Source organism: Vulpes vulpes, chromosome 12 (genome assembly GCF_048418805.1).
Source record: "Vulpes vulpes isolate BD-2025 chromosome 12, VulVul3, whole genome shotgun sequence".
Lineage (NCBI taxonomy): Eukaryota > Metazoa > Chordata > Mammalia > Carnivora > Canidae > Vulpes > Vulpes vulpes.
Window position 1 is genome coordinate 57,194,109 of NC_132791.1, and position 15,542 is coordinate 57,209,650.

The following is a 15,542-nucleotide window of genomic DNA, read 5'->3' on the forward strand; positions in this document are numbered from 1 at the left end:
ATGTGTCAGAGGAAAGAAACTCTTACTTGTAAGAGAATGATCCTTGAGCTGTAAACCCAAGTACATAATTCTAAAGAAGGCAGTGGATTTTTTTTTAAACTGGACAGTTGTCCATATGCTACCTTTACCCAAGAACCCTAGATCGATCTACAGAGTAAACCAAGATGTTATTTTCAAGAAAACTGTTCTGGGCATCTTTTCTCCTTAGCTCTTCTTCCATTTTAAGTTGAAGGAGAAAGGAAATAGGTGAAGTAAGGATGTAGAGGGAAGAAAGAGGCCAGTTGTTCCTTAGAACTAGGAATTTACTCTTGGCATCACTTTCACTTAGATCTTGACGAATGTTCCCAGTCCCCGAAACCATGCAACTTCATCTGCAAGAACACCGAGGGGAGTTACCAGTGCTCGTGTCCTCGGGGCTATGTCCTGCAAGAGGATGCAAAGACGTGCAAAGGTGAGGGGAGCGTCCCCAGCATTTCTGACCCTTTGTCTCTCCTTTCAGATCCAAATTCAGCTGGTCAGGGACTGGTTCACCTGCACTGCCTTCATGAAAGCCTGTCTTCCTAGGGGCCACTTTATGAGTTACAGAAAATTTTTCCAGAGGACACATTTTAGGAGGAAAGGAGAATTAAAGCCCTAATTAGATATGCTTGCTTCTTAGAGCAGACCATGCAAATGGATAATTAAATGAAATTAAAGCCAAAAATATTGGTGAGGGAAGAGATTGAAACAAGTACCTAAAATAAGATTTCTTTTGCTGCTTATCTAGGATTTTATTTCCTCTCAATTATCTTTATTACACATTTACTGCAGAAGATTGAAAATGCATGGGTGAATTTTTTTGGCATAGGTAGTATTAAAAGTAATTATCAAACTAAATTAGACAATTACTATTCGCTCCAGTGCTATACTCATGCATTCAGTTTTATTGTAAACCTTGCCTGTGTGAAATGAATGGATTGAGGAAATTCCTAACTGATTAAATTTTTGAAATACAGGTTATTCTTAAGAAGATGAAATTTTATTTCCAAGGATAAAATAATAATAATTATAGCAAGCAGTACTGTTCTCTTAGATCTATTTAGTGAACCATTATGAGTCAATTTAATTTTTCATGTTATTAGGAGTGCAATAGTGTGTGTTTAAGCTTTAAAATAATGAATTAGTGTTATGTATATCTTACATTGCTTTGTACATTTAAATATATTATCTCATATTAAGTTTTAATCTAACCAAAATCACATTTCAAGTTTTCTACTAGTATAGTCCAAATATAAATTCAGTTTATCACCAGGATTACAGATGCTGTATTTTTGCTTTCTCTGGTATTTAGCACAGTGTTTTCATTTGGATCCTGAGAGCCTGACTCTATGCTTGTTTTCAGACTTTCATCAATTTCCAGCTTCTGTTTTATTTTTATTTAAGGAGTAAGTGACCAGGCATGTACTAAACTGTGCACTAAATGCAACAACTATAACCTTGGGATATTCACTTTGAGAATAGTTCACGGAAACAATAAGAAACTGAATGGATGAGCCATGGTGGTTTCCGTGGCTCATCCATTCAGTTTCTTATTTTAAGAAAACTTTGTGATACATATCACCTTAGCCATCCTATCTGAGTTGCCCATAATATCGATGCTGCTTAAGTCTGTGAAAAAGAAATTGCTTTCATATGCATGTGGAAGTCTGTCTGTAAAGCTTCCAGCAAAATTCAACAAAACTCCTGAATAGAACATATACACATTGTGTAGCTTCATAAGAAAGGATGCAGAACCAGGTAACCCTGCTCTGATTTTTACTGGTTTCTCTTTCACTCAGACCTTGATGAATGTCAAACCAAACAACACAACTGCCAGTTCCTCTGTGTCAACACTCTGGGAGGTTTTACCTGTAAATGTCCACCTGGCTTTACACAGCACCACACCGCTTGCATTGGTAAGACGAAACTACAAGTGGGAAGCTTTGTTTATTCTGGGTAGATGCATTAAAATTGTACTTAAAACAGTAGAATATTGAAAGGCTCAATACTTCTATTTAGAACCAATATGATATAATTACTGGTCTAGAAATGTTGCTAATAATGTAGGTGTTTTTTCATAAGAACAGTATCCAAAGGGGAAAAAAATACACGAGGTTCAAGCTTATTTAAAGTCCAACACATGTATAGTAGACATATTACAAACAGTACCTTTATGTTGCATTCTAAACATAACCACGTGTTCAGACTAAATATGAATAAAGGCTCACCTCAATTCAGAACATGCTAATGAACATGGTAGGTTACTTCATGTTAGAAGACCCATATTAAGAATCTTTCAGTCTGCATTATCAAAAACCATGTCCTCAGTTGACCCAAGATAATACTCTAATTTCACCTCTCTTGAAATAGTCTTCTCTTGCCACTTTTGCCTCTACCCAGACAGTGAATCCTGGCATACATTTCCCTAAAGTTTTCACATCTTGCAACTTAGACTTTCATGCCTCAGTTTTCACTTCATATAGTGAAATCTGAGTCATGTAATGATTGGGAAGCATGACGCTCCACCTTCTTGCTTTGCTAGACAACAATGAATGTGGGTCTCAGCCTTCACTCTGTGGAGCAAAGGGAATCTGTCAAAACACGCCTGGAAGTTTCAGCTGCGAATGCCAAAGAGGGTTCTCTCTTGATGCCACTGGACTGAACTGTGAAGGTGAGTTTACTTGCTCAAAAATCCTTAATCTAATATAGCAAACTATTTTTCTTTTAACTTCCAAGCCATTAAAATGAGATCATTTCAAAAGGGAAAAAAAAGTATTTATGAAATAGAACTCAGCAATTGATTTTCATTCATACATTTTCATATATCATGTTGGGAGCAGAGGAAGACTTTAATAATATAGGACAAAAATTCTCTATGAAATGGGCTTTGAAGTAACTGAGGTCTTTACCTAATTACTGATCTAAAGAAAAAAAAACAACTAAAAAGGAATTTTGTAGCTAATATGGTATACAGTAGTGTACAAATATATCAGGAAAAAAAGATGGACTTTTGTTGCATGATAACTAAATGTATGAAAGTTAAGTTTAAGAAGGGACCCAGTTATCAAAGAGAATTGTAAAATGTGTGAAAAGCATTGGGGAATGTGATTGCTATTTCCATTTTATTTGTTCTGAGACTCCTGATTCATGTTCTTCTCTACAATGGGCATTTTCTATCAAGCCACTCTTCCAAGTAGGTATTTCCTGTAAAGTCAAAGGAGGCATTTAACTGGGACTAAAATAAGAATCTGCCTATACTCAACAAAATATTACACTGTTCCCCAGGATCTCCATTGCAAGTGCTAGTACAGAATTGGTACCTTTTACAAAATACTCATGCCAGGGATTATAAGACTATACACATCCCCTTATATTTTTATAAACTGTTGCAATTTAAGTCTTTATTTATTTTAGTCCCCTTTTATTATTCTTAGAAATTTATGAATCTGGATTCTAGAAATATATTCAGAGTTTTTAATATACTCTTTATAAGAAGTATAGGACATTTATAAATCTCATATGTAGCCAAGAAAAATTCAATTTTAAAAATTTCCATTTTAACGTTTTATATTTGAAGCCCTTGAAACTTTTAAAGTATGCTGAACATACAGCTGCTTGCCACGTGTGAGTTAAGCCTATGACCATCCACATAAGATACCATTTATTAATTATCCATATAAATTTGTTATATACACATCAAACATGCCAATTTTATTTCACTCTTTATGAGTAGATTTCAAAGCCTCAGTTGTCATTCCAGAAGAGTATGCATGTATGGACAAAGAAATTTTTCCATATGTTGTAACAATACCACATCATATCTAAAAATAACATATTTAAATACTTTAATTTTGTATCTAATCTCAAATGGTAATAAAAATTTTTGTGTGCTTAACAGTTATACTTTTTAGGTATCTCTGTAGTGCTTGTATCCTCCCACGTGATCTTTTTTGAAAGATTGATTGATTGATTGATTTGAGAGCACAAGCAAGTATGAGTGGAAGGGGCAGAGGAAGAGAAAATCTCAAGCCAACTCTGCGCTAAATGCAGAGTCCCATTAGGGCTCGATATCAAGTCCCTGAGATCACAACCTGAGCTGAAACCAAGAGTCTGACATTTAACCATCTGTGCCACCCAGGTGCCCCTCGAACATGAAGATTAGAAGTCTGAATCACTTTTGAATCTACTGGAATATAAAATGCAAATATATTTATATCACCTATCAAATAAGTCACACCATATGCAGTTAATCCATCCAAAACATGTAACATTTGTAGTTGCTATTGTTGATTTGCTGAAATGAAGATGTTATTTCAAGAGCTGACAGGGATGGTCTGGTGGACAGCATAACAAGGTGGGTTCTGGGGCAACTGGGTGGCTTAGTCGATTAAAGCAACCCACTCTTGGTTTCAGCTCAGGTCAAAATCTCAGGGTTGTGGGATCAAGCCCCACATGGGGCTCCACAATCATCAGGGAGTCTGCTTGGGTTTCTGTCTCCCTCTCCCTTTGCCCGCCCCCCCACCTCTCTCAAGTAAATAAATCTAAGAAGAAGAAGGAAGAAGAAGGAAGAAGAAAGAAGAAAAAAGAAAGAAGAAAGAAGAAGAAGAAAGGAGAAAGAAGAAAGAAGAAAGAAGAAGAGTGGGCTCCTATCTCAGAACCATTCTTTGTATCAACGCTGACTAATACCCATGTGACTTGGAAAAACTCCCAGCCTCTCTGTGTGTCTTATTTATTAGTTCCCCTGATAATAGTTAAGCCAGGTTGTATTTGGAGTGCATTTAAGAACAGTAGAGGAAAGGGTGCGTAAATATCATGCTGGGATTGTTTTTGCAGATGTGGATGAATGTGATGGAAACCACAGGTGCCAGCATGGCTGTCAGAACATCCTGGGAGGCTACAGATGCGGCTGCCCTCAAGGGTATATTCAGCATTACCAGTGGAATCAGTGTGTTGGTGAGTGCTCTCTGGTTACATAGCATCTGCTTTTCTTACCTTAAGGTATCTTTGTGTAAGATGAACAACTAATAAAGGTTGATGTTTCAGTGTAGCCTTTGAATCCTAGAACTTTAACTCCAGTCTTTCTGAGGGATGCACAGGGATCTGTGACACTAGTCTCTGTACTTGTGTTTGAAAACATCCAGAATACAAATGTTGTTTTAAGATACCCCAAAGGTAACTAAACTAGAGCTTTTATAAACTTAACTTTCTGAAGATGTTGTCAAGATTCATCATTTGCCAAGGTCAGGGGCTTTTCTTCATCAGTCTCTTATCTTTAGATTTGGGGTTGAAGAACTGCTCTTCCATCTCTCTCATATGAATCTAAATGAATTCAGATCAGCTTAATGAGGACTATCCCTCTGTGCTTTCCAGTTACATAGATTTAATGAAGAAGGTTAAGTATTTGAAGGTAGAAAAAGTACCTAGTTAGGGCTAATTCTGTTGAAAACTCTAGACAAAAGAGTTTGTAAAATAAAATCTGTAGGCCGTCAGCCCTGTTCTGGCATTGATAATAGTCAGTGGAAATTCTCCTTTTAAGGGGAGATTGATCAAAGAGAACAGTATTCTGTACTTGAATAGCCAGCTGATTCACTTAGCATATGCCTCATTTCTTGGCTCCACCTGAATGCACTTCATAGACCTGCCATCCAACATATTGTGACATCAGATGCCAGCCTAAAGGGGAGCTGTGGTCCTGCAGAGAAACCACGGGGTGCTTTCCTGTGCCTTTGCAGTGATTAAATTACCACACGTGTTTTTCAGATATTTCACTGTGAGCATTCACTAAATAAATTAATCTGATTTTATCCTTTGTGGTCTTCTCAAAAGAAATTTCTAATGACAGTTTACTGAATTGAGAAGAGAAAATCAAGATAAATTTCCTAGGAGGGAAGCCAATTCAGTGAAAGTCACAGAGATGCTCTGGTCTTGTGCCAAGCCAAAGACAGATGCTTTGTCACCCCACAAATAGACACCCGGGCAGAGAAATGCAGAAGCCATTGATGATCAAGAAGTTATGAACAGATTTTCAAGGATTATTAGGCAGTCAATCAAAATGATTTCCTACGTTTACTTTTCTTCTCTTCCCACACAAAAATGTTGCCAAAGTCCTTAGGCCCTCATTTCTTGATTTATAAACAGAGGCATAGTATAAGCACACTCTTCGGAATATAGAGAACAGTACATTTTTCGATAGCTGTTAAAGCAGTTTAAAATAATTATATTGCTTTGTTTACTAAACAAAGTGGAAAGACTCACCTTTCATAAAATAACATGGACTTCTTGGCTAATTTGGTGGATCTTAAGGCAAAAGAATGATCTTCTAATACTTCATAGGTGTCAGCCTGTTAAATAGAAATTATTTATTTATTTATTTATTTATTTATTTATGACAGACACGCAGAGAGAGAGAGAGAAAGAGAGAGAGAGGCAGAGACACAGGCAGAGGGAGAAGCAGGCTCCATGCAGGGAGCCTAACGTGGGACTCGATCCCAGATCTCCAAGATCACACCCTGGGCTGAAGGTGGCGCTAAACCGCTGGGCCACCAGGGCTGCCCTAGAAATCTTATTTTTAAATTGATCCTCAGTATAATATAAGTAAGAGCATACGTAGAGAATCATCTCAATTTCCAAGTTTTTAAGTTTTCTGAAGCTTCTTCCTATAAAACATCTAGAACAAAAAGAACTGTAGAGTTTTTCAAAAAATCAGTCTGACTTGAAAATCAACACCGTATGGTACATCCTAATTCCCCTTTGGAGTGCCTCCGAGTGGGCACTTCAGCAAGGCAGTCACCCTAAAGCACCTCACACAGTATGACAGCAGGGATTTATTTTGAAAGGTTCTAGATTCGCCTGTGCAGGATTGAGGACTCAAGGTGGTCCCTACTTTAATTGCTGACTTCCTGGCTTTGAATCCACATAATTCCAGTTGGAATTTTAACCCAAATATATGGCAGAGATAGAATTAAATAAACCATCAGGAACTAATAAAAGCAGCATGTTACCAAAAGAATAAGACTTATGACAAAATGCAAATTGAAAGGCCACAAATTATTTTTATCTGTTCCTGCATGTGTGAATATCACTAGTCATTTCATAGGCTCGAGGAGGGATGTGCAGAATGAACAATTTCAGATTTATGTGATCTCTCAGTAAATGAGCAAAACTGTTCAGAGTCAATGCATCAGATAATTTAAGTAATGTTAAACTGTTAATACTACTGCCAACTTAAGGAAAATGGACAGTTTTTGTATTAATACTGAAAAAAACAGTTTTAATTCAAATGAATACTTTAAGATATTCCCAGTCACTTGCCAGAGAACACTTATACCATTCTGGTACATAGACTGTACAGATGTAGGTAGGTAACATTTCTAAAATGTTTACAAGCATTATGATTATTCAAAATTGAAAATAAGTGAATATTAACATTTGCTCATGAAGAAAAATAATGTATCAGTGAAGTTTTTGGTTTTGTAGTATTCATTAACTCCCACTTGCTTCTGTGGTCGCTTCAAAATAATGTGAACACAGCTTGGTGAAGCGTGAGTCTGTTCCAAGTACGTATGCAGCATGAACATATTTTCAAAGTGAGATTACCTGCATCCATAAAAATACACCACGATGTACATTTGTAACATATAAACATGAACTAGAGCATGGTGCTTACAGAAACATTACACACTTTTAAATGTTCTTGTCAGTAATACGTAAATGACATTTACTGAAGTAATGGGTTTTGCCTGATAATTTCTCTCCCTAACACCATGTCCAATACTATATTCATAGCAGGACCATTTTCTTAAATTATAACCTAATTTACATTCTCTGTTACGAGAGAAGTACTGGATATAAATGTCAGATTTAATGATTAAAGCAGATAAGCCTCCATAGCAGAATGCCCAGTCTTTCATATACAGAAATAAAACAGCAGTTAGGTCTATGTCGTAGGTAGCCTGGTGATTAAGAATTCATTTAAATACTTTCTCCTCATGAAATGAAGACTAAGAATTTATACATATTAGGTAATCCTAGCAGGTTTCATATCTAGAATTCTCTCTTTGTTGGCCTGATTTAATTCTGAAACTGTAATCATAACACACAAGTTACCTAATAATATCTGCCCTTTAAAACAAAACAAAACAAAGCAAAACAAAAATATCTGCCCTTTCAGTAACCTGTGTGTGCTGTACTTAATGGAGTTATATTTCCTGTCTGAGAAGCCTGGGCACTGAGACTCTGTCTGCATCCTCCATAATCTCACTGAGCTACTGCAGATATGCACTTCCCTGGAGCTGTGGCATCCCAGACACACATCTACTTGCAAATGGACCATTTCCCCACGTGGGCTGAAACATAAACTTGTCACATATTCGGTAAACAGACACACTGTGCTCATTGGAGTCACAAAAATCCAAAAGAATTCCATGGAACAGATGTGACTTCTGCCCAGGGTGAAATGTGGATTATAATAAAGCCCAAAGGAGTCAAGCCACATGCTATATATATCAACCAGACAGAGGAAAATTGCAATCTCCAAAGTTAAAAAGCACAATCAGGCTTTGATTTTATAAAAGTAAGAGCAACTGAAAGTATAACCTATAATTATCCTACATCAGGAATTTACAGTGTAAGGTTAGTTATTAAACAAGCAAAACTTAGGTCAGCTGATGGCTGGATGCAAACCTCTCTCAGAAGACAACAGGGTGCGCCTCATGGGTTCTCAAGTAGTAAAAGCATACTAAATTTTCAGTCGAACAGATTCAATTAAATAATGTTTCTTTCAATTATTTTAATTGAGTACTTAAAATTTTATGTATATTTTCTCTCCATATAGAATGAATTTGGGAATTGCTGAGAGAATGTAGTGTACCCAGATACGGGTTGTTGTTGTTTTTTTTTAATTGAGATATAATTCACATGCCGTAAAATCTTTTCAAAATGTGTACAGTTCAGTGGTGGTCAGTATATTCTCACCATCACCATCACCACAATTTCATCACCCCAGAAAGCTACTCCATACCCATAAGCAGACATTCTCTGTTTTTCCCTCCCTGCAGCCCCTGGAAACTAGTGATCTACTTTCTAACTCCATGGAACTGAGATTCTGAGAATAAAAGTAGAAAGACTACAGATGTCTGTCTCCAAGGGTTGCCATCATATTGAGAAACGTAGCCCAAACAGAGTATTGCTGTACAATACTTGTACAGCAAGGATTCTTTGGGTTTTGGTGTTTTGTTTTGGGTTTTTTTCTAATTTTATATGTTTTGCCAATCAACCATCAGAATAAACATTTTTAAAATATGGTTCTAGAGATATTTCCCCGTAAAAACCGTCGTGACTTTGACACTGGGCTCTTCTTCACCTCAGCGCCCCTCCCCCCACATAAGAGCCTCTTCCTTTGTGCCCCTAGACGAGAACGAATGCTCCAATCCCAATGCCTGCGGCTCTGCTTCCTGCTACAACACCCTTGGAGGTTATAAATGCGTCTGTCCCTCTGGGTTCTCCTTTGACCAGTTCTCCAGTGCCTGCCACGACGTCAATGAGTGCTCCTCCTCCAAGAACCCCTGCAATTATGGCTGCTCCAACACGGAAGGGGGCTATCTCTGTGGCTGCCCTCCCGGGTACTACAGAGTAGGACAAGGGTAAGGCTCCAGGGAAGCAGGCGTGGTCCTGGCACTGCAGGGAAGTGAGTGGTGATAAAAGTCTAGGAGACAAGAGGACTGCTCAGAGGACTCCGGGTAATGGGAACAAGTACCATCAGGAAGGTACATGGGTTATGTCAGTGCAACAGGATTGCCTCCTTTGTGGTGACCGTAAGGCCAACTTAGATACAGAGATCACTCGCTTGCCCCTCAGAACAGCCTACATTGATTCAGTCAGATTCCTCCAAGCCGAGACAAAGAGATGTTTAAAAATGCTGCTCCCGTGTTCCCAGTGACACCTGGGTTATAAAGTACAAGTAGAAATGGCTTCACCACAGATTTGTCTATGAATTTAGACAAGTGCTAGCCCAGGGGTCCCTAAGGAAGGAGTCTGTCCCTCCCTTTGCTCATCTGGCTTTGTACAGCATAGAGAGTATGTGTCTGGTTCATGTGGCACCACCTAGGCTGGGTCCCTTCCAGCTAATGGCACTCTCCCAAGTGAGCCGTCTCAAGTCCTGTTGGCTGCGGTGGAGGTACTGGCTACCTGCAGCCTTCCATCAAGGCAGCTGGCCCTCACAGCACAGAGGATGGGAATGTACGAGTCAGTCAGGGTCACCTTTCCCAGAAAGAGCAGTGAGTGAGTCAGGCATTGAGGGGTGTAGACTAATCTGTCTACCACTGGTACCTAATAATGCTTGAAACCAGTCTTGGTCCAGACAAGGGTCATTTTGAGCCAACTCAGTGACTCTCACTACCCATAATGGGAGCTCAGAAATCTCAAAAGTTATAGCAAAGAGCTTTTTAAAGAGCAGTAAGCACAGGCTTTAAGCTTATAAAGTAACAGAAATTCTCTTTGAATTGTCCTTTGCAATTCATAATTTGCTCTTTTTTTTTCCTTCTTGATGTAACAATACCTGAGTTGCTTCAGTCTAATTAGGACTGAAAATTCGAGAAACCTGGAGCTCACTCTCAGAAGAATTTTGATGTTCAGAATGAGGGAGAACCTCATATTTTAAGTGTTGAAGGAAAGAATTACCAAGAATATTGAGGTTTTCATGTTTAAAGCTTAGAGTTTACTTCATTGGCTCCTTGTTTCTGAAGCCCCTGCTCTACCACTGGAAAACTATGGTCACGGTTAATGGTGAAGTCTAACCATGCCTTGCTTCTTATTGCAAATAGCCACTGTGTCTCAGGAATGGGATTTAACAAAGGGCAGTACCTGTCCCTGGATGCAGAGGTCGACGAGGAAAATGCTCTGTCCCCAGAAGCATGCTATGAGTGTAAGATCAATGGCTACTCTAAGAAAGACGGCAGACAGAAGAGAAGTGTTCAGGAACCTGAACCCACAGCTGTGAGTAAACGTCGCTCTGTTTTGTCACAAGATTTTATCCTTATGCAGTAACACTATGCAGTGAACTTTTTACATAGGTTTCGGCCTCTGTGAAGTTAAAACTTTCTTGTAATGTTATAACTTAATTCACAGACACAATATGGCAGAGACACACTAAAATTAGTGGCGTTATTAGCGCAAACACAAGGACTCAGGGAAGAAAACTTTAAGATTCACAGCTTCAAATCCTACATTTTGTTTTTTATTTGTACCAGTGGGGGGGGGGGGGGGGAGGTGTTCATCTAGGAAATAGCAATTTTGATATGATTCAAAAGAACAAATTATTTTATACAGTTCTATTTTATACAAATGCAGTACACTAGGCTGAATTTAATTTTCAGTGGATAAGCCAACCAGGTCTCATATTCTGTGACATTTATTAGATAAGTGTTCTTCCCATAAAAAATTTTATCTCCAAGTAAAGTATATTTCATAAGAAACTAGAGATCCAGATTGCCTGCTGGTGGTTCTTTGCTATTGATAGCATTTAACTGAGTAGTTAAAAGGGAGGGCCATGACTATGTGGTTTTCCCCACTTATTACCCATGTCACATGGGGCATGTTCACTTAACTTCTCTTTGCCTCAATTTTTTCACTGTAAAATAGGATTAAAAAACTTTGGGGGTGCCTGGATGGGCTCCATTGGTTAAGCATCTGACTCTTGATCTCAGCTCAGGTCTTGATCTTAGGGTTTTGAGGTTAAGCCCAATTGGGCTTTACACTGGGCCTTCTTTAAAAAAAAAAAAAAATCTTACCTTGAAGGCTGACAAAATTGAATTGAAACAGTGCCTGTTAGTAAATGTCACCAAAATAATATCTGGTAACCAAAGATATTGATTTTCCCAAAGATCAGGAATAGCTCCACCCTCTTCAGATAACGTTGCAAAATTCTCCCACCAAAAAACCCCTAGGCAACAACTAACTGGCTGTGTGAGTTGACCATATTGCTTCAGTTTTCTGGGCCTCTGAAACTTTCCTAATCCATAAGGCTAGATTTCTTTAGCCAAAATGTTTATGGTTCTATTTTATAATAATAATCAGGCCAGTGTTAGATTTACCTTAAGTTGACTTAGGTACTAACTGATGTTTAAATATGGCAACTGAGTTATTCATCAAGTACCCCTAACTACAAATCCGGAAATCTTGCTTATGAAACCTTCCCATGGTGGTACGGGGGACAAGATTCTGTCTGATGACTGATGGACATGTTTTGTTTTGTTTTCTAAGATTTTATTAATTTATTTGTGAAAGAGAAAGTGTGTGCACAAGTAGGAGGAGGGGTGGAGGGCAAGGGGGAGAGAGAATTTCAGGCAGACTCCATGCCAAACATGGAGCCCAGTGTGGGGCTCGATCTCACAACCCAAGCTGAAGTCAAGAGTCTGACACTTAACGAACTGAGCCCCCCAGGCACTTCCAATGGGCACTTATGTGCTACAAGAGCCAAGTTCTTACTTAAAGGCATCCACTCAAAGCTTTGGATTTCTGCCTGTCTTACAGATAGCATTCTAGGGGCACCCGGGTGGTACAGTTGGTTAGGTGGCTGACTGCTGGTTTTGGCTCCGGTCATGATCTCATGATCCTGGGATCTAGCCCTGCATCTAGCTCTGTGCTCACTGTGAAGTCTGCTTCAGGATTCTGTCTTAGTCCCTCTCCCTGCTTGCTCACTCATTCTCTCTAAAATAAATAAATAAATTTTTAAAAATAACATAAGATAGCATTCTAAAACCTCCCACCCCTCTGACCAAGTGAGACTTGGTTTGTCTGGGCCCCACCCCACTGATTTTTTACCAAAGCTGGTACAAACTCAAGCCCTGGACTCTGCAAGTGCCTCTGTCTGCACTGATGCTCTCAGTAAATACACTCCACTCATGGTTACCACTCACTTACACATCAAGCCAGGCCATGGGAATTAAAATTGCTCTGGGGAACTGTCCCTACTCTTGGCTAAGAGCTGCACTTCTAGTTTAATCGACTGAGCCACCCAGGTGCCCCCTGCACTTCTAGTTTAGACTCCAGCCAAAAAAAATAAAAATTACAGTCATTTCTTCAATTATTTTTCTTATTAGTAAGTATATTATTTCATAAAGTCATCAAAAATATTTTGAAATGTGTAATGCTCTCTGTAGGCTCAACCCTGTTACTGGACCTGGAAAAGGTGAATGAGAGGCTGTATAGCTCTCCAGGCTCTGTGGAGCTGACCTTTCCCCCAGCCGACTCCTGGCTCCGAGGGGACACAGTCGTCACTGTGGCTGCAGCCCTAGCAGCATGTCCCTCCCCAGTCCTCTGGTTGTGCCTTAGACCTTCTTCCCCTTCTTCCCACATCCTTTCCTGCTCTTTCTCCAGGTGGAACACATCAGCCTGGAGAGTGTCGACATGGACAGCCCCATGAAAATGAAGTTCAACCTCTCCGGCCTCGGCTCGAAGGAGCACATCCTGGAACTCATGCCTGCCATCGAGCCCCTTAACAACCACATCCGCTATGTCATCTCCCAAGGGAACGATGAGGGGATCTTCCGCATCCACCAAAGAAACGGGCTCAGCTACTTGCACACAGCCAAGAGGAGGCTCGCGCCTGGCACGTACACACTGGAAATCTCTAGCGTCCCTCTCTACAAGAAGAAGGAGCTTAAGAAACTGGAAGACCGCAACGAGGATGACTACCTCCTAGGGGAGCTCGGGGAGGCTCTCAGAATGAGGCTGCAGATTCAGCTCTATTAATCCCTTCAGACCTGGTTTCAGCCTGCAGAAGCCTGGGAGAAATCGGTGACTAATTGTAAAGAGGGAAAAAAGACAACTTTCGTTTCTTGCCTCCCTGTCTCAGACTGCAGAATGTTGACCCTCCCAGGGAAGGATAATTGAGACTCTGGTATGGCCAAAGATTTGAGTACAAAGGCAACCGTGGTTACTGTATTTTTTATATAACTTCACTTTAAAAATATATTAAAAGAAAACTAAAACTAAATGTTCAAGAGATCAGCATATGGCACTAAATGCACAAAAATAATGTGAGCTTTTTTTTTTTCCTGTTAGCAGTCTGTAACACTTTGGGTATTTTGCTATAGTTGCTAATTAAAAAAATATAGATGTTTATTTATTTTTAATGCAGTAATATATGGAGAAATGAACAAACTATGTAAACAAAAAAGGGAAACTCACTTGTTTTTCTTTAGATTTATAAATTTGAGCTATTTCTTTTAGAGGTGCTTTTTAAAAATCCAGTAGATCCAAGAGATGTTTCCTTTGGTTTTCTGCCAGTGGTCCAACTGGTACACATCTGATTATTTTAAAGAAAGCCACACAGAGCTGTATGGGCAGTGTAATCACTAACTTAAAAGACGGCAATGTCATTAGATCCTTCAGAAAGGAGATAAAAGCCAGAGCAGCTCGCTGTGACGATGACAGTCCTCATCACCAGACACACCAGGCAACCGAAGATGAAGCACAACCACTGTAGCAAAATACCTTGACTGCTTGTGAGACCAGTAGCGTTGCAGGCCAAACCGTACTGTATCTCCTTCGTATAACCTCAAGGAAGCACACGTGCTCCCCATCACACCTCATTCCTACCCGGGTGCGCTGCGCCCCCGCGGTACCGAGGCAGCTGAACTGCCGGTCCTCTGCAAAGGAACGCCTGGCGTTCTGTAGTGTTTGGTGCTGTCTTAGATTAATGGTGCATTTATTATGTTCAAGCTGTTTCAGGATTGCCATATGTGCAAACAAATCATGCAGTACAGCCAAGGAATATATGTTGTTGTTGTTTTTTTAAATCCATTTTTTTTTAGAATTTTCATTAATACTGTAGTTATACACCATATGCCTCGTTTTATCATAGCCTATTGTGTATGAAAGATGTTTGTACAATGAATTGATGTTTAGTTTGCTTTAGTCATTTAAAAAGATTCTGTACCAGGACGTGCCATTAAGAGGACGTCCCCGTGTACTTCTCAACCCAAGAACCTGTCCCTGGACCAGTGACCAAACCTCATATGTGAAATGGCCAAAGCACATGCAGGCTCCGGGTTGCTCCTCTCACACCTGTGCTGACCAAAGATTCATAACCAATTATATACATATCCAGTTGGGGGTTTGTTTTGTTTTGTTTTTTTAATACCTAAAAAAAAGAAACTATAAATTTGTAATCAAGTGTTTGTGAGGAAAAACTTATGGTTTTTGGTTTTGTTTGTTTTTGTAGGTCTATGTATCAAATATGACACTTTTCTTGCAATAAAGCTTATTTTGGGGTAGTTTGCTGGCTGAGAGTTTTGTAGGACTATAGCTGTGTTGGTGGGAGGCACTGGGGGCTTTGCTTACAGGGACCTGTATGAAAGTGCCAGAAGGAGAGCCAGGCACAATTACAGGAAAATGAGAGATTGCTGTCCAATCTGTGGCACAAAGTAAACAGGAGTGTTCATGCCCGCGACAATATAAAGTCCTATTCAAGTAGAAGGACAAAATCAATCCACATAGATTCTAAGACTCCTCAGAGCCCCACA

General features: G+C 39.4%; 1 protein-coding gene across 1 annotated transcript in view; it reads left to right on the forward strand.

Annotated features, from left to right (window-relative positions):
* FBN2 (fibrillin 2) overlaps positions 1-15,293 on the forward strand; it is a 238,935-nt gene extending 223,642 nt beyond the window's left edge. The window contains exons 59-65 of the mRNA XM_072728645.1: positions 329-451; positions 1,818-1,934; positions 2,561-2,689; positions 4,852-4,971; positions 9,428-9,659; positions 10,839-11,010; positions 13,393-15,293. Of these exons, the coding sequence (XP_072584746.1) occupies positions 329-451; positions 1,818-1,934; positions 2,561-2,689; positions 4,852-4,971; positions 9,428-9,659; positions 10,839-11,010; positions 13,393-13,767 (1,268 nt within the window). The 3' untranslated portion in view covers positions 13,768-15,293. The remainder of the gene's footprint in view (positions 1-328; positions 452-1,817; positions 1,935-2,560; positions 2,690-4,851; positions 4,972-9,427; positions 9,660-10,838; positions 11,011-13,392) is intronic.
* Positions 15,294-15,542: the final 249 nt, after the last annotated feature.